Source organism: Maylandia zebra, linkage group LG19 (genome assembly GCF_041146795.1).
Source record: "Maylandia zebra isolate NMK-2024a linkage group LG19, Mzebra_GT3a, whole genome shotgun sequence".
NCBI classification, from domain to species: Eukaryota; Metazoa; Chordata; class Actinopteri; order Cichliformes; family Cichlidae; genus Maylandia; species Maylandia zebra.
The window spans coordinates 21,299,502-21,323,182 of NC_135185.1; the positions used below are offsets into that span (position 1 = coordinate 21,299,502).

The window sequence follows — 23,681 nt, forward strand, 5'->3', positions numbered from 1 at the left end:
TTGGTAAAGTAAATCCGTTGGGCATCTTTCTTTGCCTTTAGACAATAATTCTGATGGCAAAAGAGCCAAACGGGACAGGCAAAAAAAAAAAAAAAAAAAGGTTTATGTCAAATCCCAGCTATTCTGCTTCATTAAGACTGTGTGGATATAATTATAGCAGATTACAGGGAGTGCAGAATTATTAGGCAAGTTGTATTTTTGAGGAATAATGTTATTATTGAACAACAACCATGTTCTCAATGAACCCAAAAAACTCATTAATATCAAAGCTGAATGTTTTTGGAAGTAGTTTTTAGTTTGTTTTTAGTTTTGGCTATTTTAGGGGGATATCTGTGTGTGCAGGTGACTATTACTGTGCATAATTATTAGGCAACTTAACAAAAAACAAATATATACCCATTTCAATCATTTATTTTTACCAGTGACACCAATATAACATCTCCACATTCACAAATATACATTTCTGACATTCAAAAACAAAAACAAATCAGCGACCAATATAGCCACCTTTCTTTGCAAGGACACTCAAAAGCCTGCCATCCATGGATTCTGTCAGTGTTTTGATCTGTTCACCATCAACATTGCGTGCAGCAGCAACCACAGCCTCCCAGACACTGTTCAGAGAGGTGTACTGTTTTCCCTCCTTGTAAATCTCACATTTGATGATGGACCACAGGTTCTCAATGGGGTTCAGATCAGGTGAACAAGGAGGCCATGTCATTAGTTTTTCTTCTTTTATACCCTTTCTTGCCAGCCACGCTGTGGAGTACTTGGACGTGTGTGATGGAGCATTGTCCTGCACGAAAATCATGTTTTTCTTGAAGGATGCAGACTTCTTCCTGTACCACTGCTTGAAGAAGGTGTCTTCCAGAAACTGGCAGTAGGACTGGGAGTTGAGCTTGACTCCATCCTCAACCCGAAAAGGCTCCACAAGCTCATCTTTGATGATACCAGCCCAAACCAGTACTCCACCTCCACCTTGCTGGCGTCTGAGTCAGACTGGAGCTCTCTGCCCTTTACCAATCCAGCCACGGGCCCATCCATCTGGCCCATCAAGACTCACTCTCATTTCATCAGTCCATAAAACCTTAGAAAAACCAGTCTTGAGATATTTCTTGGCCCAGTCTTGACGTTTCAGCTTGTGTGTCTTGTTCAGTGGTGGTCGTCTTTCAGCCTTTCTTACCTTGGCCATGTCTCTGAGTATTGCACACCTTGTGCTTTTGGGCACTCCAGTGATGTTGCAGCTCTGAAATATGGCCAAACTGGTGGCAAGTGGCATCTTGGCAGCTGCACGCTTGACTTTTCTCAGTTCATGGGCAGTTATTTTGCGCCTTGGTTTTTCCACACGCTTCTTGCGACCCTGTTGACTATTTTGAATGAAACGCTTGATTGTTCGATGATCACGCTTCAGAAGCTTTGCAATTTTGAGACTGCTGCATCCCTCTGCAAGATATCTCACTATTTTTGACTTTTCTGAGCCTGTCAAGTCCTTCTTTTGACCCATTTTGCCAAAGGAAAGGACGTTGCCTAATAATTATGCACACCTAATATAGGGTGTTGATGTCATTAGACCACACCCCTTCTCATTACAGAGATGCACATCACCTAATATGCTTAATTGGTAGTAGGCTTTCGAGCCTATACAGCTTGGAGTAAGACAACATGCATGAAGAGGATGATGTGGACAAAATACTCATTTGCCTAATAATTCTGCACTCCCTGTAGAAAGACAATGCAAGAATCTTCACAGTTGTCATCACATTTTTGTTTCAGATCTTGAGTGAAACAGAAACTACAGAACATTCATTTCTCTAAAAACTCGAAGTCAGTCACAAAATAAGGAATTAAAAGTCGTGAACAATCACCAGTTGACTGGGAACTGTGTGAAACCCTTGCCTCACAGTCTCGGGCTTGGATTATATTTCCTTGTGCGCACTAACTTCCTACTAACACAAGAGACCTGTATTTGATGTTCTTATAGTGCTTTCCGATTTGCTTGCAGGAAGCATTTCAAGTTGGTGCCCTTGTATTGTAATGGTCACCTCATACACCCTCTGATGATAACATTTATGTAACTCACCCCCTAGCAGATCTGTGCAGCTCATGGATGTGGAAAACATAACATTGGTGTCAGTGGGAAACAAACTCTCCTAGCAGGACTAGCAGGCACAGAGCAGTGACCCAGCCTCCAGCAGGAAGGTGTTTATGAATTCCAGCAGAACACCTGTCCTAAACACTACGCACCCCAAGACATATTATACAAGCCCTTTGCCCCAACATAGCAGGTGCTGCCTTTAGATCCTTCCTTTTTCCTTCCTGTCTGTCCCACGCCCCCACACAAACTCACACATTAAAACGCCACAGATGCAACTGCACGCATAATTTCACACGAGACACGTGCCGAATCTGTTACTCTAAGGAGCCCACAGAAAAGCCAGACCGTGCACAGCCAAAGACCACAATAGGCCATCTCTGTCATCAAGTACAAGTGACAGAGACGACCTTTAGGTTAGATCGTGGCATTCTGAAGCTATTTTAAATACACAAGCACATCATTTGAAGGACGTCAGACAGCTGTGTAGTTTCTGAAAATGTGAGTGCAGACTGTTCTTAGGGACGGCACGTGATCTGTCGGGTGTGCATGTGCACGTCTTTGAGTAAAGAAAGAAGGAAAAAAAAGCCTGAGCCTGAATTAATTATTGAAACGTTCCCACAGCATACGCTTCAGAGTGGTGATTATTTCAGACACAGTAGCCTATGTTTAGCTCTGCTAGGGGACAGGGGTAAGACTGAAGAGTCTCAGTAGATGATAAGCTTTATGTTGCTCGAAGAGACTGAGTGGTCTGTGAGGTTTTAATAGAGATGCTTTATCTTCTTGATAAGACTGAGAGGACAAGTGGGAAAGGCTTATCTTCGTTCCTTTTTTGGGTCTGGGAATGTGATGAGCATTTTGTCCTGTCCCATTGTTCAGCCACAATAAAAGATCATAGCAATAGCAATCACCTTCAAAATTTCCCACTGCAAGTTATTCAATTACTAAAAACATAAATATAATTATTACATTTTCAAGTTTAAATTGGTTGACCTTGAAAAACAAGGTGACATAGGGACCATCCTTTTTTTTTAAAAAACTATTTATCTAATTTAAGGTCTGGGCTTTTGCCTATAGGTAGAAGCTGACATAGGGTGAAAGTAGAATACACCCTGGACAAGTCAATAATCCATCATAGGAGTAAAACAGAGAACCAGACATATTTTGACTGTGGGAGGAAACCAACAGGAAGGATTAAGATGACAAGGAGGTTTGAGCCAGAAACCTTCTTGTGATGCTACAAAAGGTTCCATTCAAATATTGGAGTCAAATATTTTTATATTGCTAATCACAACACAAAGGGAAAAAAAGATGTTAACAATTAGAAAAGGGAACTTTTCTTACAATTTAAGGATTCTTCTTCTTGAGATAATAAAAAAGGTTTTCCCAACTCTAATGCCACTTTTTCACCATTAGGAGCACATACTAATAATCGCCCTCTGTCTATATATGTGCATGTCCCCATTGTCACCCCTAAGGTCCCTAAGGTGCAAAAAGTGATGCTACATGGTAGAACTAGGCTTAATAAAGGTACTTTAACAAAGTCCTATCTTAATATGGTGCATTTTAATAATTCATTCAGGAACATTCGGATGTTTATATCAATGGAACAACTTAATATTAATGCTTAGACCTGTCATATTTGTAGGTTTTAAGTGATGCCTAATTAATTGCTTTGGGCCTTTTTGGGTAGTTTTGGTAAGGAGTTATTTGGGCAACTATTAAAACTTTGTGATTCTCAAAACATACAACTAGATAATATTTTTTGGAAACCATTAGAAAACATTTATCAAATAATAATGTTTGATGTATGATTCTGAGTGAGCTTTTTCCTGCTGAACCATCACATAGACACACACACATATACTCTTACAGACAAAACAACAGTTGGTCTGTGTCTTAATCCAGGGACAGTCCTTTTAAAGTATTTTACTCCCAGAGGGACTGAAAAGGGTGTAGACTCCATTGAATGCCATTTTTAGTGAAGTGGGTGTATTGTTTTACTTGGCAAATGTCTACATTGCCCACTGCTGGTCAACGTTCTATTGCATACACTTTCACTGCTCCCTCGTCTAATCTGAAAGTCTATTTTTAGCCCATGCACACTGGAAATATTCAGAACATTTGTCATTCCACTTTCTGCCTCGTGTTTGTTTACAGTATAAATAATTTTTTTTTGCAGACACATGTGCTGTACAGTCTCAACGGCTGTAATAAAGGCGCGGCAGCCATGCTGAATCCCAGTGAGGGCCCCTGTGTAGCAAGGGTGTGCTGTGGAGGCAGCTGGCAGACAGTTTTGGAGGTTTTGATCTTGCTATCGCTAAGTTCTGTGATCCTCCCTCTCACAGAGCTCCCTATCATTTCCAAGAGAATCACTCTAAGAGAGTCACATGTGAAAATTGTACTGAAAATAAACAGACTGGTGACATGAAGAGAATAATTAGCATAAATAACCTTCTTTTAAAAGTTTTACATGCATAGCTTCATTCTTTATAAGCTGGACGTTTAATTTAGCCAAAATCTTATACCGGATGCTCTTCCTGATGCAATCTTCACCACTCTGGCATGAGAAGTACACTGATTTGTGACCCTCTGTGGAGTTGCACTGTATCTTTGTGTATCTAGAGAAAGACTATGATAGGGCATGAAGCGAGGAACTGGAAGAGGGTCTGAAGAGGTGGAGGTATGTGCTGGAGAAAAGAGCAATAAGCAGAGATAGAATACATGTATATGAATGAGAGGGAGGCCAGTTCGAAAGGTAAACATGCAAGAAGCAGAGATAGTGAAGACAGATGGGTTTAAATACCTGCATTCAACCTTTCAAAGCAAAGAACAGTAGACAAGAGAGGTGAAGAAGAGAGTGCGAGCTGGCAGAATGGGTGGAGACGGATGTCAGGGGTTATTTGTGACAGAAGGATATCAATAAGAGTGAATGGGAAGGTTTGCGAGATGGTAGTGAGATCTGCAATGACTTGGAGAAGGTGGCACTGACAAAAACACAGGAGGCCGAGCTGGAGGTGGCAGAGCTGAGGATGTTAAGATTTTCATGGGGTGTAATTGAAGAGATAAAATCAGAAATAAGAAGGAAAACAAGAGGGGCCTCTCAGGAGTGCTTTGGAGACAATGTTAGAGAGACAAGGCTGAGATGGTTTGGACATTTGAGAGGAGAGATAGTGGATATAAATTAGATAAAATGTGCTAAATAAGGAGCTGTCAGGCAGGAAGAAAACAGGAGAACCACAGAGAAGATTCATGAATGTAGTGATTGAGAATACGCAAAGTGTTGGTGTGTCAGAAGAGAATGTGAGGGACAGGGTGAGATGGAGTAAGATGATCTGCTGTGTTGTTAAAGTGTAACAGTATAGTGATCAATAACCCTCTGATTAGTGGCATTACAGTGGTAACTGTGCTGTGTGAGCTTCATTCATTAAGCTTCAGTCAGCAGAGGAGTCATTAGTCACAGGCACAAACTGACAGCTGGACACCTGTTTCAATCATGTAATCTGCACTTATTGATAGAAACACCACAGCAATAGTTTGACATGGTGAGAATGTGTTTTTGTGCTTTCTTGCAGACTTTTGAATGAGAAAACCAATTGAGCTTGATGTTTGTACACTAAATATACAGCTACTGCCAGCAGATAATTAGCTGAGATTAGCATAAAGCCAGAAAGCAGGGGAAAATATAAAAACACAAAAATGAACAAAACACAGGCACATTTTGCACAGTCAAATACAGTGTGGTAGACATTATTATCACTTTGAACTGAGCCATGTTTGCTGTTTTCACTTAGTTCAAGTCTATAGGTTAACATGGTCTGCTAATCTAAACATCTGTTTACATAAAGATGCATAAAGTTTATTTTCTTGTTCTTCTCTGTGCAGAAAGTTCACTGCATGCACTTCCTGTTCACAAACAACTATTTGGGCATGTTTTTTAAAGACTAATATTTGGTTTCTTGGTCACGAAAACAATCATTGGATTATTGTTTTTCCAAGATAAGCTCTTTATTGTTGTTGTGAACACACAAAAGGCAGAAATCTTTGAAATGGGTGAAATCTCCCAGAGCAGCCATCTATATCTTCCTTTCTTTCATCTCCCAGTTTGCTCACAAACAAAACAGGCCTACCAAAGAGTCACTGTGACAAGATCTTGCCTGCTTAACCCTCCCCAGCCCATATTTACAACAATAACTTGAAAATGTTCTTTACCTCAGTATATAACAAAGCCTGCCTGTTTCCTCCACATGAGCACAGACATTTCAGATGGAGTTCTCTTGCCAAGTCAAACTAACTGACGATGTAAAGAGACTTTGCTGTGCACTTTTGTGGTGTATAATTAGACCCTCTCGACATGGGTGGTGCTGCAATGGAAAACAAAACATGATCTACCAGGTCCCACCCTGATTTTAGGTATTCCATGGAGCCTTAAGAGACGTGCTTTGATATTTGTCTCACAAGGTGCAGTCACAAGTACATAATTCATATATCTTGTGTTTAATGGATTTTCACATCAATCAATCATCCTAGACACTATAAAGCTACATATATTATCTGCAAACTGCTAACCATAACGCTAATTTAGCCAATTAGTACTGTTTATGTACTAATATTTTATTTGGGGTATATTGAATGTTACAATTAAACATCACAGACATATGAATAAATAGTTGACAAGTATTTAACCCAGCAGCAAAGCTGTTTCTTCAATATGACTGCCTTGACCTGCTAAGCGTATTATCACTTTAGACACGTAGGTTTGTCCATGGCCAGCGTCAGCATCATGGACAGGCCCCTGTAGCTCAGGCTCATCCAAAAAGCTACTATCACCCCTCAGCTGAATTCCAACACAATTTAAAAATAAGACCTATGATTTGGTAATAAAAATGTTAAAACACCCACATTACACTGTAATAACAATCATGTTAATTATTCAGTTAATAGTAACATACTGTAACATGTCTGCACAAACTCCTTCCAACTAAAAACAGCTATTATTAGTTTATAAGGCTGTCTTGGAAGCATGGAAGCGCGATCTCACTTGAAACTTGCAAAATATATTCGCTATGAGCATACTGGGCATTTATGGTTATTATAAATGCATATTGGTTCATGATGTGGTTTTAGATAGGTTGTGTAATCTTGAATTTGTCATGTAGGCTGCAAAGGTGGTATCATTGCCCATTATGTCCGTCTACTCTTGCACTGACCATGGCTTTATTATTATGTGCCCGTTGTTTTTCCTGACATTTGTTTGATGATTTATGTGATACATATATAAAAAAACATGCATCTCAAGTTGCTGAGCAAGTGCTTGCCATTCCAGTCACTCATTTTTTTTCCTTCCGTCTAACTGTTGTGGGTTTTTCCCCACATGGCACAGTCACCAAATGCCAGAGCCTCTCTGAAGATTGAGACATTTTTAGCAGTTCAACCAGCTGTTTCTCTAAGAAAAAAAAGAGAAAGAAAAGGCAGTTGCACTTGTCTGGCAGCTCCTGGCATTTTGGCAAATGGTTCTGTGGTTAAGGGTGGACACTCAGTGACAGGAGTGTCTTACAAGTTGGGGTTCAGAATATGCAAGGGATAACTTTTGGAGTGCCACATATTTCCATGTGTGAGACAGTCTCGCAGTAACACCCTATTCGTACGGGTCAGTATCAATAACCCACAACTGCAATATTCTTAATCCCTCTGGATTAGTGCAAAGCATTCTTGGGAGGCTGAGTGTTTCATTCAAAGCTGTGTGACAGATGACAGACTGAGGGATGTCTTCCAATAGAAACACACACACCCAGAAAAGACACAATAATATTGACTTAATGGCAACATTTGATAATCTTATGCTTCTGATCTACAGCTCTGTGTTGCAGCTTTAGATGCAAATAGCAGGCATCAACCCAAAAATCACAACTCACTGAAGTGACGTTTTCGCTGTTAGCGATGGCCACATCACGGTTCTTTTTTCTTCCCACAGCATGACTGTTTTTCATGGAGCAAATGGGGACAATAGAAATAGCTGTGCACATGATGTCCCCTACTGGCAGACTATGTTTAGTGCAACTTGGAGCATTTTTTTTTCAGTGAGTATTGGAAAGATCAGGCATTGTTAAGGAATGGTTTCAGAGCTCAATTTTGTGTTTTGTATGAGCTAAAGATAATGGATAACAGTATGTCTGAATTTGCATCGGTTTAAGGCAGGCAAGCCTTTGTCTTAAGTGGTCATTTTTATAAAAAGCTAGACAATAGCTCCCCCTAATGGTGACTGAAAATAAATACAAACTCCTAGTATTTTCTTTTACTTGCAATAAGTCAGCGCTATCTCCTCCCACAGCTCTCAGAGGACTGAGAACATGGCTTCATAGACTAAAGAAAAAAAAAGAATATTGTCTTTAAAATCAACAGCAGTGGTGGTGAATGTGTTTTAGATGGATGTGCAGAGCAGTCTCCATACAGGAATCTAGGCATCTGTGATGTTGTACAGTAGCTCACTGGATTATTATCGGTAATATTTATCCTGCTTTATATACTTATACATATGCCTTATATCTATAGCAGGACTCACAGCAGAAGGTCACTGGCACTAACCTTCTGGGAAGGGAATATATTCAAGCATCCTCTAGAGAGCAGTGTTACAGACTGTTCCAAAGTATAGGTAATTCACTTTTAATAAGGAATACACCCATACAAAGTTAGGTGTGGAGGAGCGAGAGCTCTAACATTATTCCCTTTATTCATGCACCACCCATAGTGTGTCTAGATCCAAGCATAGGTTTCAGAAAGAGAATTAAAAATATATGAAATAGTTTCTGCAAGAAAACAGGTCTAACTGATTTCCTCTGTGTCTTTGTCTCTCCTGTGCAATCACCTGCTCCATGGAGGAGCGGAGGAAAGAAAGAGGACGAGGGAGGAAGAGAAGTAGGAAGAGAGGCCATCAGAGGTCTTCTTCCAAAGTGAAGGGAGGTTCTGCAGACGCTCTGCGTCTTGAGCCAATCCATCTCCACAGACTGAGAGTCATCAGGGAGAACACCTGCACTGCACTGCTCTGTACAGAGCTCTGCCTGCATGCTTGTCTTCCCGAATGCAGCAACATCTGGCAGAGGAGCAAGTGTATTAAAAAAAAAGGAACATCTGCACAGCATCAAGCAGCCAAGTAAACAAACAGCCCTAATGAAAGTGGTAACAGTTCCCAAATACAAGGGTGCATTGTCGACCACCTATTTTCCTTTAATTAAAGGCATATTAAGCACTGGCAGTGTTTTCTTCTGAGCCCATTGGGGAAAATTACAACAGCTCAAAAGACTGTTCACGTGTGTCTCCATATGCCTAACAAATAACACATAATGTGCAGGGATATGCTGGATTATGCTTTACACTTGAAATATTCCACAAGACAGCAATATAATATGCACAAAAATAAGCATTTATGCAGAAATGCACTGTTTGTTGCACATAGCAGTGTATACTTAAAAATAAATGTACAGTATAGTGATGCTCTTTCATCAGTGAGCATGCAACTATACTACAAATCAAAATATTGTGCAGTGTACCATTCACTGGCATTGAAAAACATCGCAAATTCAATGTAATTAAATTTGAATGACACAGTGTAGATGTAAATCCTTGTACACACCCATACATAAACACACACATGCACAAAAAACACACAAAGCACACAATCCTTGTCTCTCGTTCCTTTTCATAAAAGAGCCCCGGGACATAATACAGAATCCCTCCAATGCAGCACAGTTCCAACTGCACACTTGAGTAGGAGTGCATACTCTAAGTACACATGATTGGCCTATAACAGTCATGTGACTGCAGACTGTGATCCCCTGTGTTAGGTCACAGTAATTGACGCTTCCATATGGTATAGATCAGACGTAGCCTTAACCACGCATTCCTCTGTCACAGAGGCCCTATGCTACCTACAAAAAAAGTGAGCCAATCAAACAAATATCTGGTCACTCAGAATCACACATTGTAGATACCTTTCCATAAAAGACGGGTAGCCATGTAGAAAAAAAGCTATGCTCATGTGAGGGTTTTTTTAAGCATTCTGTGGTTTGATTGACAATTTATTGTGCCTTATCCAAGGTGATATGGTACTGTATGGTTTGTTTTTGGTAAGATTGAAAGAATAATATAAACACACTCACACACAGGCTACTGATAAGAACAGAAACACTGCTGCTAGTCCATGTTGCAGAACCAACATCCTATTTTAATGGCAGATTATTAGCTTGTTCTCCTAACCACGTGCACATAGAGTTGTACTGTGGACTAACCATGTCATTGTAATAAGCTTAATAATCCTAAATCTCCATAGTATTTCCAGAATCCAAAATATATCTCATATTATCATACCATAATTCACTGCATGTTTCTGCCTTCACTGCATGCTGTGGTTATAATGTAGTCCTATACAGTGAGACAAAAAAGAGCTATGCTATCTTATACATAAACCACCAATCCTAACTTTAATACACCTTTTTAGATTGGAAGAATTTGCATATGTCTTCCTTTCTTTTGTTAATAAAATTATGTATTTAAGGACAAATGTTAAATAAATGTTTAACATTAAAAGACAAAACTATATAGCTACACGACAGTGTGCCCTATCATGACAGCCCCAAAACCACCACTATAAACCACCCTAAAAATTAGACCACAGGGATGACCCGGTGTCTTTCTAATATACATGAATTATATTTAACATACTTTGTTATTTTTACATTTAAGCCCGTGCATCCCTCCCCTGCCGGTCCACTGACCTCTGACCCTCACTGACACTGTGAGCATTGAGGGATTTAGGATCACAGCACTGGTTTATTTTTAGGGCTGATGCATTTTTACACAGCTATACAGTTCCAGGTAAAAGGCTTATTTTAAAACCAGCTCTGGAACCTGTCCACAATTCATGAGTCATCCAATGTGGGAGTTTATACAGTCCGAAGTAGGCCTGGTAGGCCCTGGAAGTTTTCACATCGAGCTCTTACTTACAGACTTGCTTTCCACCGTAAGTTATCGCGATACTTGTCGATTAGTTGATTAAAGAGCTGTATAATTATCATAAATAAATAAAACTTTAAGCTAGTATCCAAGTTTCATGTCTTAATAATAAATACAGGTCCATTTCCAAGAAATGTACCCTTCCGTTTATAATCTAAACTGGCAAGTAAAAGGTAAATGAACTACTTATGTAAGGTTAACCGAGTAGTAAAGTTAAGCAAAGTTAATAGGAAAACGCTTCTTTTCGGACGAGCGCGTGCTTGGTTGCTAACAGTGACGTAGGTACAGTTTAAAAAGGCAAATATTTATTTATTTATTTATTAAATTTTATTTTAAGTTAAAGAAATTTGTTTAATTAAATCGTTAATTTGTTACAGTGCTGATTCCCATTTACCAGCGCCAAAGTTGTGGGCTAAAAGAAAAAAGGCGTACTGTCTCTTTAAGGCAGCCAGCCAGTCTCTTCGTATTGATCAATCCACCATTTTCCAACACAGAGCGGCGGCAGTGCTAACACAGCTCCGGCAGCGCGAGAGAGAAGAGAGCCACCCCTCTACCTGGAGAGGAAGCCAGGGACCGGGGGCAGTCATGGCAGCGAACATGTACCGGGTTGGAGGTAAGGTGGAGGGGGTAGTATTTTAAGACCTTCCTGTAATTTTTTATGGCGGACTCGCCATGATTAACGTCGGTTCTTTTATGTATTTACAGCGCGTGGTCCGTCTTTTGCTTCCCTTCTTTTATTTCCCTAAAGCTAAAGAGCCTTGTGCTTCACAGATGATGATGATGGTGACTGTGAAGAGGAGGATGGTGATGAAGAGTAGTGGTTCTCTTTACAAAACTGCTCCCCGGATTTCCTCGCTTCTTTTTGCGTTTTTCTTGCAACTTAGCAAACAAGTACTTTAGTGCAACGATGCACTCTGAGTAACATGCATTGCGCTTCTATATATTTTGATGTAACGTAGTGGATATATTCTAAAAGTTTTGCGTGCCATTCAGCTACAGCCCGGACTATACGCTCACAGCCATAAGTAACGTCGTAAGTGCTTTAAGTGTCCTGCAGAAACCTCTCAGTGCTCACAAGACAGCAGCAAGGAGTGCATGCTTTTAAAATGCAGGGAAGGAGTGGAACAAAAAGTTAAAGACAACACTTTACATGCAGGAACCACTAAAATTCTCAAAGCATGCGTAGAGATCCGTTTTACACATTTATAACCAGTGTGTCTTCGCTTCTTTTGTGCAGGCAATTCAACTTAATACCAAATTAAAAATCCTGATTTCCCCTCCCACTCATTTTTCCCCTGCATATATTCCCCTGATTTACATCCCGTAGGTACTGTGTGAAAATGAAAACACGATAACCACTATAGCTGCACTGTATTTTAAATAGAATGTGCTGTTTTGAGGGGGTTTGCAGTGGAGATGCATAAAAAATGGAGAGCTTTTTAGATGTGTCTTCAAAAAACTTCAAATTTAGCTGTCAAAAAGTGTCACCACACAGAGGTTTGATGTGACGACTGTAATGGAGATGGCAGTCCTAAGCATTTGCAGGACAGTTTCTTTATTCCTTCTTTATTCATCCACTTTAATGTCTTTTTGGACTCTGTGGCCATTTGTCAGTAGAAAAGGGAGGGAAAGCAAACTGATTATGTTTTTAAGATTATTAAGTACTAATGTCATTTGAAATATGACTGATGTGATTGCAGTTGGCTTGGAGCATGAATCAAAAATAGCCTATGCTGAAGATAATGGCATTGTTATTTAGTCAAATGAAACAAAGCCTACCTGAGTGAGAGCTGGATTATGTTGGAGCAGGGTAAAAAGTTAACACTTTACCAGCCAGATGTTACTTAGTTTAGTATTTCTGTTTACGCTGTCAGTCTCTTACACTGACATACCAACCAGTTAAGCTATGTCTTGTTTGTAGCACACTAATTTGCAGTAAAAAAGATTGTTTCATTTATTTCATATCTACCTCGCAGCTTTAAGGTTGTGTAGTTTGACTAATTTGTGAAATCTAATCAATCAGAATGGCTTAAACATTTAATGCTCAGTCATCAAAGCAAAGTTGATTACGTTTTTGGAAAAGTGAAAAAGTAAAAAGTAAGCTCAACCTTCACAATTCAATTTAAAACTACAAAACACAATTTAATAAGCATAGTCTTAATTCGTCCTACAACCACACTTCTAGTTTAAAAAAAATAAAATCACAGTTCTAGTTTGGCCTAAAAATAGGCCTCATAATTGACTGAAGCTTCTCCAGGCCAACACCAGAACAAAGCAGAAGCCCACACAAAGATGGCTGCTGCTTTGCAAGACAATGCAGGATCATCTTGGGAAAGCAATGAGTCCCCTTGAATGAGCAGTGGACAAAAGACAAAAGGTCTTGATGTCTTTGTTTTCACCATCCAGGCCACAAGCCACTCTTCCGGTGCCTGCAGCACTTCTTCCTAGTGCTTTCCCTCATGTGCAGGAAAGTGTTGGTGACTAAGTGTAGGCTACACGATAACTTTTAACCATTTCAGCGGTTGGAAGACGTTTTTATGAATGCAGTGAAATTTTAAAAAAGCCTCTAAGACTTGCTGACGACTTATTTTCCCCAAGTGAAAACAACGCTTTCCTGAGATCATGATGTTCTAAATTTGGTTGTCAAGTTGTTTAGAAAGTTTACTACAATTTTTGCTAGTGGGTATTCAGACCTATCATTGAAAAAAGCGGACAGGCTTTTAAAACTGTGGAGCTTTGATTTTGTAGTCAATATTACAGTAAGTTGCTTGGTGGTGTTAAGCCAGGTTCAGTTTTTGGCCAGGTCATCCTCTGTTTGTTTCTTTTAAAATGAATTTGTACAACAGGCTTCTGAATGAGGACCTACTGTGATAGAGATGTTCCAAAATATAGTAAAAAATGTCCTGTTTGTATTTTCTGAAACTGTGTTGCTCTGGTCAAAATATATTTCTACCTAGAATGAGGAGTGTGGGTTTTATTCCCCCATCACCTGCATCGGAACTGCAGTATGAGGCCATATCCGAGGATGTTATGATCACGAGGAATGATTACAGGATGCAAACACTTCTTCGGTCGTCATATGGGTAGAGGTCTGTTATTTAAAGAAATAATTGGAAAATACGGGATCCATCCTTTAAATAAGAACTTGTATTGAAATGTTTGGATTGTGACAGCTCTTGCACAGAGTTTGCAAAATGTGTTGCATTGTTTACTAACTTAAAAAGTGAGAAACTTGGGTGTTAATGCCCACATTTCCTTTGGATGGTGAGGATTTTCTACAGTAATTATTCAGAATGTGCCTGAAGGTGTTGCACTGTTTACTAATCTACAAACTGACTAAATTACAAACTTTGACAGTGCCCACACTTTGTTTGGCTCATGGCTGGTGTTAATCTCCCACGCTGGCAGTTGTGTCTCTTGCAGGGTCTGGTGGGTGTACTCGCTGAGTGGCGAGCTGAGGCTTCTTTGCTTCAATCCTGCCAAGTTCAGGACAACTAGTTGGACAGATGCATGACAACCTTTTTACATCCATTCAGCAAAGTATCATTGTGTTTCTGAGGGGGTCAAACTGCCCGAACGCCAATCACAATAACCCCTGTTTGCTAGCTTCCTTGTGTTTCCTATGGACTTAAGGGTCTGGTTGTATAAACTTCACTAGAATGAATGTTTGAGAAAAGAGTGGAAAAATTTGCTGATTTATCGCATTTGTTAAGTGCAAGCTGCAGTGGCTGCTGCAGTATGATTGCAAGGTGTCATGGGAGTTGTGATCTAATTATTATAAGATCAAATCCATCTCAGCCTTAACACCACTGCTGACTTTATGCAAAACTGCTTTTTAAACATTTTTTTATTCCTCTGTGTAAAATATTATAATATGTCAGAAAAGTGAGCGGGACGGGATATGAAAGACATATTTTTGTCTCTTTCCTGCTTTTGCCAGGAATCCTAGCAGATACTAGCAGGCCAGGTAGACTGTATAGACTGTACAGAGGTGTATGCATCTGTGCATACAGCAGATCGTACTTGATTGTGAGTGATATCAAAGTGTGAAAATAAGGTGCGAGTTTGACTTTAGGATATTAAATTAGCTTCTATTACCATAGAAACCTTCATCCATACTATGGCAGTCTATCTTGTCTGCGGTTGCTGCTTCTGACAACAGACACACCTGTCCGTGTGACTGCATGAGTAAGCATCGGATGGGGTGTGAGCTGTGGAGGGCGTGTGTTTGCTTGGACTAACGTGGGCAGATGTTCATGCTCTTCCTCTGCTGCCTCTCCAGCTCCCTTTCTAGCTCTAGCCCAGCCTTTGAAAAAAAAAGAGAAATATGACTAAAGTATGCTGTACTACGTGTAGACATTGAGTTCTCTAGAGATGAGTTTGAAGCTGGAGCACTTTTTGAATTTGAAATAAATTGCATCATTTCATTAAGTTGAAATATTTGGATATGCCATGGTGCAGCTTTATTGGGGCTAGCATATTGCAGACTAAATGGAAGCAAAGATCAGTTGGTCACTGCGTTGTTGGTTTTTCTGTCACATAATCACAGTGTTGGTAGAGCTGTCTTTTAGGGATGTACAGGCAGACTTCCAGCTATCGTTTGAAATGTCTACGAATTTGATGATTCACCACGTAGTCTGTAGAAGTTCAGAAAATAGTCCCATCCCAAGTCATGGATACATGAGGAGAGAGGTGTAACTTTGATTTCAGTAGTCAGTGAGACGTACAAGAAAACACATACACAGAATCAACAGTCAAATTTGTTAAAAAAAAAAAAGGTTCATACCCTTTACTAGGTATGAACAAAGTTTTATGACCGCTTAATTTTAGACTCTGCTTAAAAGTGCCGACAGGATCAGCGAGTCAGGGTTAGAGTACTCGAACGATTGCTGAGCCAATTTATGTTCTGGATACACTAAGGCAAAAAAGGAAACTGCAGCTGTACTTGTCTACATCTTCACTACAGTAATGATCCCTGTTAAAATTGTTTTGAACCTCTTGCATCATTGCAACAGTGTGGTTTTCTTATTATGTTTCCCACTTCAGCTGTTATAAAGTAGATGATTGGCTGTGGGGAACTGCTGTCTCTTGGTGTTGGTCACAGATTTCGGTTCAGCATTCTTGTATCCTCTTTGTGATGTCTGCGATCTGTAGAAGCTACAATCAGAAATGTAATGAATTTCACATGTTAATTTGCTTTTTGTTAACTAATCTAATAATTCAAATGGCTAATCACTGCAGCTTTAATGTACTACATAAGTTATAATACGCTAATACACAGATTCCCAGCTGTTTGTCTCATGACTGTGCCTACTCAAATGCCTTTAACTAGGAGTGTGTTGCAGGGTGTGTCTCTGAGCTGTTCGACAAGTGATGTTCCCTCTGGGATTGCTTAATTTAAATTGCTTTAAGAAACTCTCAATGACAAAGTTGTTTGAAAACAGAGATTTAGGTAATAAGATGAGCATAGTGTTGGTGAATTGTACTTTCTGGAGGGCATATTTAACATAATAAACCACTACGACTATATAAAGTGTGTCTCGATGAGACCACCAATACAGTATAGTTTTCAGCCAGAGCTGTGGGATTTGGACTTTAGGCCCTTACAATGTGCATCTTGGATTATCCTGGTCACCTTAACCGAAGTTTACAGTGAATGTTTGGATACAGGTTATTTTGATTGTAATTCGCACACCTGTTCCACTTATATTAGATTTTATCTCTTTCTGGTTGATTATTTATCTCATGTTTTCTTTCTCTCTGTCTCTCTCATCATTGCGTCTCTGCCAGTCTGTCTCTCTGGCCTGGTTTGAATCAGCCCAGCAGACTCTCTCTTTCGGGGCTCAATAACGTGCCTTGATTGGCTCACAGAAAATTTGACTGCACTATGACATCATGGCCGCCGGAGCCTGCCGATTGGCTGACGCTGAAAGTGGGGGATGGAGAGCGGGGTGGTTGTACGCGGGCTGATGTGACGGGAGGGCTGATGGGAAACCGAGAGACTGATGCTGCTCATTGCCTACAGGCTCTCTCTTTCTGTTGCTCTCATTTTGAGTTCCTCTCCAGCTTGCTCTCCAACAGGCTTCAGCTCCTCACATGTAGAAACTCCAACATTCAACCAGGCTGTTCTGGACAGTCACTGAGCCATTTTCCTCCCATGGTTATTTTATTACAATTTTTTTTCTTCTTCTGGAGGTGGCAGGAAGGGACACGGGTTGAACTTAAGTGTTTCCATTCTTGGTAACTTAAATTTCCGTGCCAGGAAAAAAAAAGAACACGTTGAGCTTTGCCCAAAGTCCCACCTTCTCTAAATGTAGCGGGAGACGTGCTGTCACCAACCAAGGGGGGAAAAAAAAATCTTAGCATGTAGTGGCAATTCACACCCAACACCACATCAAACCGAATGTTCAACATGTGGTTCTGCTTCATTTTCTAAAATGGTTATGACGCATTTTGGCTCCTGATTAATGGGTCCCTCTGAGCTGGTGAGCGTTTGAGGGCCGCAGCTACACGTCATCATTTCTCCCCACGCTTTGCCAAGAGACTTGTCCCTATTTTTTTATTTTTTTTTGGTAAATTAGGATTCTTCTTGTAAACATGGACTTTTTTTCCTTTTCATTTTTTTGCAACAAAGGGATTTTCCGTTCTCAGTAGTAATTCATGTGATGATTAGTTGATTGATTATTTACAGCATGGCTATCACAGCGTCCCACAGCAAGTTGGTGTCCTGGAATGTTTTGTTTCCTAATCAATAGTCCAAAAGGGAAAGGTTTTGTTTGTTTATGTAAATAAATTTAAAATCCTTTCTTGCCAATTTCCCTGAGAAAAAAAGAGCCAAAGCTTATAATTGAATCTAAATAACTGTTTCTAAATGTGTATGAAATAACTAATTGATTCATGGCTGCACTACAGTACAGCTTGTTCTGTTACAGGCAGGTAGGAATAATGGCCGCAGCAGTCAAGGATTACTTTCATTATATTCTGAAAATTCTTTCATTGAACATTAAATGATTTCAAACTTAAAATGGGAAAATATGTCTTTAAAGAGATTAAACCGAAATAGATATTTCACTTTTTGTGATGTAAGACTACATGTGAAAGGCGTAAGTCACGTTTCAGAAGCTAAAATAAGTTTCAAGCAGTATTAAATCAAAAAACTGTTTCTGATTACCGGTAGTTTAATTAGCTATTCAGTTTCTGTTCATGCTGAACAAGTTTTTTTTTTTGTTCAAGGATGACTTGACCGTGCTTAATAAAAGGATAGTGTCTTGGTCACTTTCTCGCAGTTTCACAGCCAATCTGGTGATCACAACTAGTCACAAGCCAGTTTCTTCAACCCCTGACCTCCGTGCTGCTGACTCACATGTGTGTCTGAAAGCGAGCAAGTCGGATATCTCGTCTTCATTTTCTTTCTCTGTGTGCCGCTCAATTTCAGCTTGGCCTATTTGATATTCAGCAGCGGGACAGAGATGTCACAGTGGCAGCGGAGTCTAGTAACAAGCTGTTACAGGGTGAAGAGTAGACAGGCATGATGTGACGATCTTTTCCCATCTTGTAGCAATGTTCAACAGTAAAAAGAGGGTTGCTGGAAGACGCAAGTCATAAAATTTGCACTGTGTATGCCTTCTGAATTGCTTTTGCTACTTGGAGGAAGTGCTAAAGTTTTACATCTTCATGCAAATGATGATTGTTCAGTGGCTTAATGCATAGAAAATTTTTTCAAGGGTTTAAATAAAATAAACGTTATCTGCCAACCGTAGCTCTGGAAATTAGAGTTATCTTGCATTACAAAACTTCAGACTGGGCGTGAACCTCTTGTATTCAGTTATAAGTGTGGGTGGAGAGAAGAATACCAATGAGCATAGTGGAGCAAAAGGTTTTCCAGTGGAGAAGTCAAGGTGTGCCCCCTATGCAGATGCAGTGGTTGCTTTGCATTATTATGTGTTAAAGATTAGCGTGGGCGAGACTGTCTCTGAGATAAACTTTCAACGTTTGACTGTTGATTATTGGAAATGTTACAGTCAGCAGACATATTAAATATATACATGTCAGATGTGATGTCATTGGTAGTTCAGTTTATTTTGGTTGTTTGTGAATTGTTAGGAAACTGTTTTCACTCGGGTTCCTCTGCGCCAAAGACAGTGTCTTTACATGCCGTTTTTTCCTCGACAGAGTTGCAGTTAAGAACACCCAAGACGAGACAAAGAAATTCTGTGAATTGGTACAGATTAGTTTGAAAACTGAGTAAAGAGAAAAAAAACATAAAAAAACACTAAACTTTGTTCATACTGTCGTTCATGGGAAGGAGCTCTCAGTATGCTCCTCTGGTATTCAACAGGCAAAAGTTTGTTTTGTATCCTCGGTGCCCTATGACATAAATGCATCCTGGCCGTTGCATGGGGAGTACTGAAAGCATACAGTATGTTTGCAGAAACACATTAAATACTGCAATTTATGCATGCCAGGCATACATATGAAAATAAAGCTCAAGACAGAAAAGAAAATGCAATGCAGAGAAAATGAATTGCAAAAATAATTCTTTAGCAAAACCAATTCTTCAGCTGACTGTGTGTCTTGCGGTCTCTCTGAGCACCCCTACCTTCACCCAATAAGGACCCCAGATAAGTAGTTGCATAAATGATCAATGAAACCTCAAAGAATTCAGTGTTGGAAGTTCCAGCATATAAGCGCTGCAGCTTTTTCTGTTGCAAAGCTTTGAAGAGATCTTATATCCAGTAGTGAAAGCTTCATTTCCTGCTTGGATAATGTGTGTTGTGTAAACCATCTATAGGTTGTTATGTAGATGGAAACATGATATCATCTTACACAAAGTTACAAAATGCCTTTCTAGTCATACTTGTCATTAGTTTAAAAAAAAAAAAAAAAAAAAAAAGCCAAATGAGTCCTCTGGACTGAGGACGGGGAGGGAGAGGCAAGACTGAGACTAATGCACTGAGACTACATTTACGATTTCAGCAGAAAAAAACTTTATCAATGTCTGAATAATTTATTCAGTTGGTTTTCAAAGATGATGGCTAACAACTTTAGAGTCAAAAATGGAATATCTTCCATATTGGTTGAACTGTTTGGTTGGGCAAAACCATTTGACCAACCACAAAACTGTTTGAAAGCCACCTTTGGGTTTTAAAAGGAAGCTGGAACAGAACGGCTTGATAAATGCGTCTTAGATAATTGTTTTAATTGTGTTTACAATGTTTTGTATGAGGATTTTTCCTTTAACTGTGGCACTTATTATTGTGCGGGTTAGACTTGGATGTCGTTGCAGATTATGGGTGTGCTAACAGGATGGGTGCATGCCTAAACCAGTTAAGTGTTGGACACAGGAGGAGCAAGAAATGAAGGCAAGAGTCAGTGTATGTTGCGGTTGTGCTGGTGGAATTTTGGGCGATCTCTGGCCTAGTCGGTCAAGAAGACGGGTCTTAGGGGAGCGTGGGGGGATGGGAGGGGGCAGATTTAGGGTGAAGGGAGGATAGCTCCAGCTCCAGGCAACATACCAAGTGTGGGGTATAATCTGACAGCACTCAGCCAAGACACATGCAGGGCTAAGACCAGGCACCCTACCAAGACTAGGGCCTGTGGGGACATCCTGGTGAGAGCTAAGCCTCCAATGGGCCTGGAGTGGTGCCAGGAGCAACACACACACACACACACACACGCATACACGTTAACACGAATGCATAGTAAATCCACACACGCGTGGTAAAGCCTGTGCAGTGTCTCTCGTACACCCACACACAAATGCAGACACACTGCGCATACAAACACCACCACACATGGGGAGAATGAATGGAGCAATAAGACAAAGAAAGCATGAGGGCTGGGGAAATACAAGGTTTGCTATTTGAATGGAAGGGTTGGAGAGCCAGTTTTGTTGTTTATGTGCGAGTGTGCATTAGCACGTCAACATCTCATTCTGTCAGACTTCCCAACTACAACAGCAACTGCTGTGTATGAAATTAGCCTAATCGAGTTAAATCAACATTTTGTGTATGTCTCTGCTGCACTTTCCTCTTGACTAATCAAGCTGTCGTTGTGTGGTCCAATTGGAAATTGCCCTGAACGTTTGACTGACCTCACATTGCTAACTGACACTTCTTTGTCTTTCTCTTTCCATTCCCCACTCTGTTTCTTTCTGTTCCTCCTTCTCCTTCTTGCTGTTCCTCTGCAGATTATGTTTATTTTGAGAACTCGTCCAGTAACCCACTGCTGATCAGGAGGATAGAGGAGCTGAACAAGGTGAGTGTGAGTGGGTGTCTGAGGTTGAATTTATACCCTTGAATGCAGCACATATCCCAGCACTGCAAATCGGATATTAATGTCTCTATCTCAAACATTCAAATACACTTTAATGAAGGCACATTTTAACTAATATTAGGTGCTTTTTTGTATATTTAAGTAAAAATAAATAAATGTATCTTGTAATGTAGAATAGTTTTGCCATTAAAATCTATTTTCATTAGCTTTTTTGATATCTGAAGCTACTTTATACTTTCTACAACTTGTTCAGTGCAAAACTCCTCTTAGGTAGGAGGGGAATATATTAAACTGCCTAATTATTTCTTTCACTGTACATGTGTCATTTCACTTCATAATTTATTAGAGTGAACATAACATCTGAACAAATTGCACTTTGATTACAATGCAAATTTTGGTTTGGGGAATGTTGAAAAGAGGCATGTAATGATAGGCTGATTTATTTATTGAGAGAAACAAAATCATTATCTGTGCTGAAGTGTCCCAGCTTCTGAAGTGTGATGATTTGCAGATTTTTATTGTGTATGCGACAGCAAATAGGCTTTCATTCAGCTTCAGACTTACAGTCATTAAAAAAAGAAAATACAGCCTCTTAAAATTATAAGTTTTATATATCAGGGCATCAGAAAAACTTGGTCTTTTACGGGTCTTAAAATTAGGTAAATGTAACCCCAGAAGAAAAACAAAACATATTACACCATGTCATTATTTAGCAAATATTAAGCCAAAATGCGGGAGCAGCATGTGGAAAGACTAAGTATGTGCTAACTGTGTCCACGGGGATTAAAAGGGGAAGTATCAGCCAGGTGCTCCTAATCAAATTCACTTGATCATCATCAAGTATGGTCACCTCTATAAAAGCAGAAGCTTTGTCAATTTTTTGGTCTGAAGGATTCAGGTGTGTGTGTTAACACAGTGCCAAGGAAGAAAGATGTCAGCAATGATCTTAATGAATCAAATGTTGCTGTCCATCAATCTGAGTAGGGTTAAAAGTCAATTTCCAAACACTTTGAAGTCCATCGTGCGACAGCGAGAAAGATTATTCACAGTTGCCAGTCTACACTAAAGTGGACATCCCAATAAACTCACTTCAAGGTCAGACCATGTAACGCTTGGAGGAATTGCAGACAACCCAAGAGGCACATTTAAGACACTATATAGGCTTCAGTAATTGACTGGACAAGTATGGCTTGTTTGGAAATTTGCCTCTTATCTTGAAGAGAGAACATGGCAGCATGGCTTGGAGAAGGAAAGTCACATCTGAACAAATCGCCAGGACTTCAGGAACAATATCATTTGGACAGATGAGACTATAGTGAGACAAACTGTCAAGCACGGTGGTAGAAGGGTAGTGATTTTGGCATGCTTTGCAGTCATTGAGTCAACTCCTTTTGTATACCAAAGTATTCTAGAGTTAAATGTGAGGTCATCTAAAGCTTGGCTAAAATTGTGTCACCAGGACAGTGATCCCAAGCACACTAGCAAATCTCTTCCAGAGTGGCTGAAAAGTGTCTGGATCATTGAATCACTTGGATTTTTTCAAAGTCCAGACCTCAGCCTGATTAAAATGCTGTGGTGGGACCTTAAAAGAGCTGTGCATAAATTAATGCCCACAAACCTCAATGAACTGAAGTAACACTGTACGAAGAGTGAGCCCAAGTTCCACCACAACAATGTGACAGACTGATTAAGTCGTACTTAAAATGATTTCTTCAAGTTATTATTGCTAAAAGTGGTTCTTAAAGCTATTGAATCATGGTGTGCAATTAGTTTTTCACACACTGCTTCTGCATTTTGGCTTAATTAAATAATGACACATTGTAAATGCCTTGTGCTGTTTTTCATCTGAGGTTAAATTTACCTGGTTCTTAAGCCTTGTTATGGACTACATTGTTTTTTTTTTTAATGCCCAGATATGTAAAGCCTTAGAATTAACAATGGGTGTACTTTTATTTTTTACTGTTAGTGTGTTTTTAGACAATGCACTACTTGAATATGGGATGCTAGTCTTGACAAATTCTACAAACTAGATCTTAATGAAAAGAGAAACCAAATGTTAGTAGACAGATTTTTATTATACTTTTAAATGTATGATTTATGTGGTTCATATAGTAAATGGTATGTTTTTATTCAGCATAATGCAGTAGTGAAAGCAGTATTGCGTTGTAGTGTCACATTAATGATGATGTTGCTGTTAAGGTGTTGGGTAAATCCCAGCCTGCTATTTGGTACGTTGTTCAGTTAAAGAAGCAGAAAAAGAGATGTCTCTGTAGACTAGTTACAGGTGCCGGCTGTCTGTCCCCTG

The 23,681-nt window shown here is 39.7% G+C and overlaps 1 protein-coding gene across 2 annotated transcripts in view; it reads left to right on the forward strand.

The window, feature by feature from the left end:
- Window positions 1-11,089: 11,089 nt before the first annotated feature.
- The window catches only part of mta1 (metastasis associated 1), a 52,653-nt gene continuing 40,061 nt past the window's right edge, over window positions 11,090-23,681 (forward strand). For both annotated transcript variants that reach the window (XM_004540208.6, XM_004540209.5), the window contains exons 1-3: window positions 11,090-11,108; window positions 11,596-11,714; window positions 21,291-21,358. In XM_004540208.6, coding sequence (XP_004540265.1) covers window positions 11,687-11,714; window positions 21,291-21,358 — 96 coding nt within the window. In that variant the 5' untranslated portion in view covers window positions 11,090-11,108; window positions 11,596-11,686. The remainder of the gene's footprint in view (window positions 11,109-11,595; window positions 11,715-21,290; window positions 21,359-23,681) is intronic.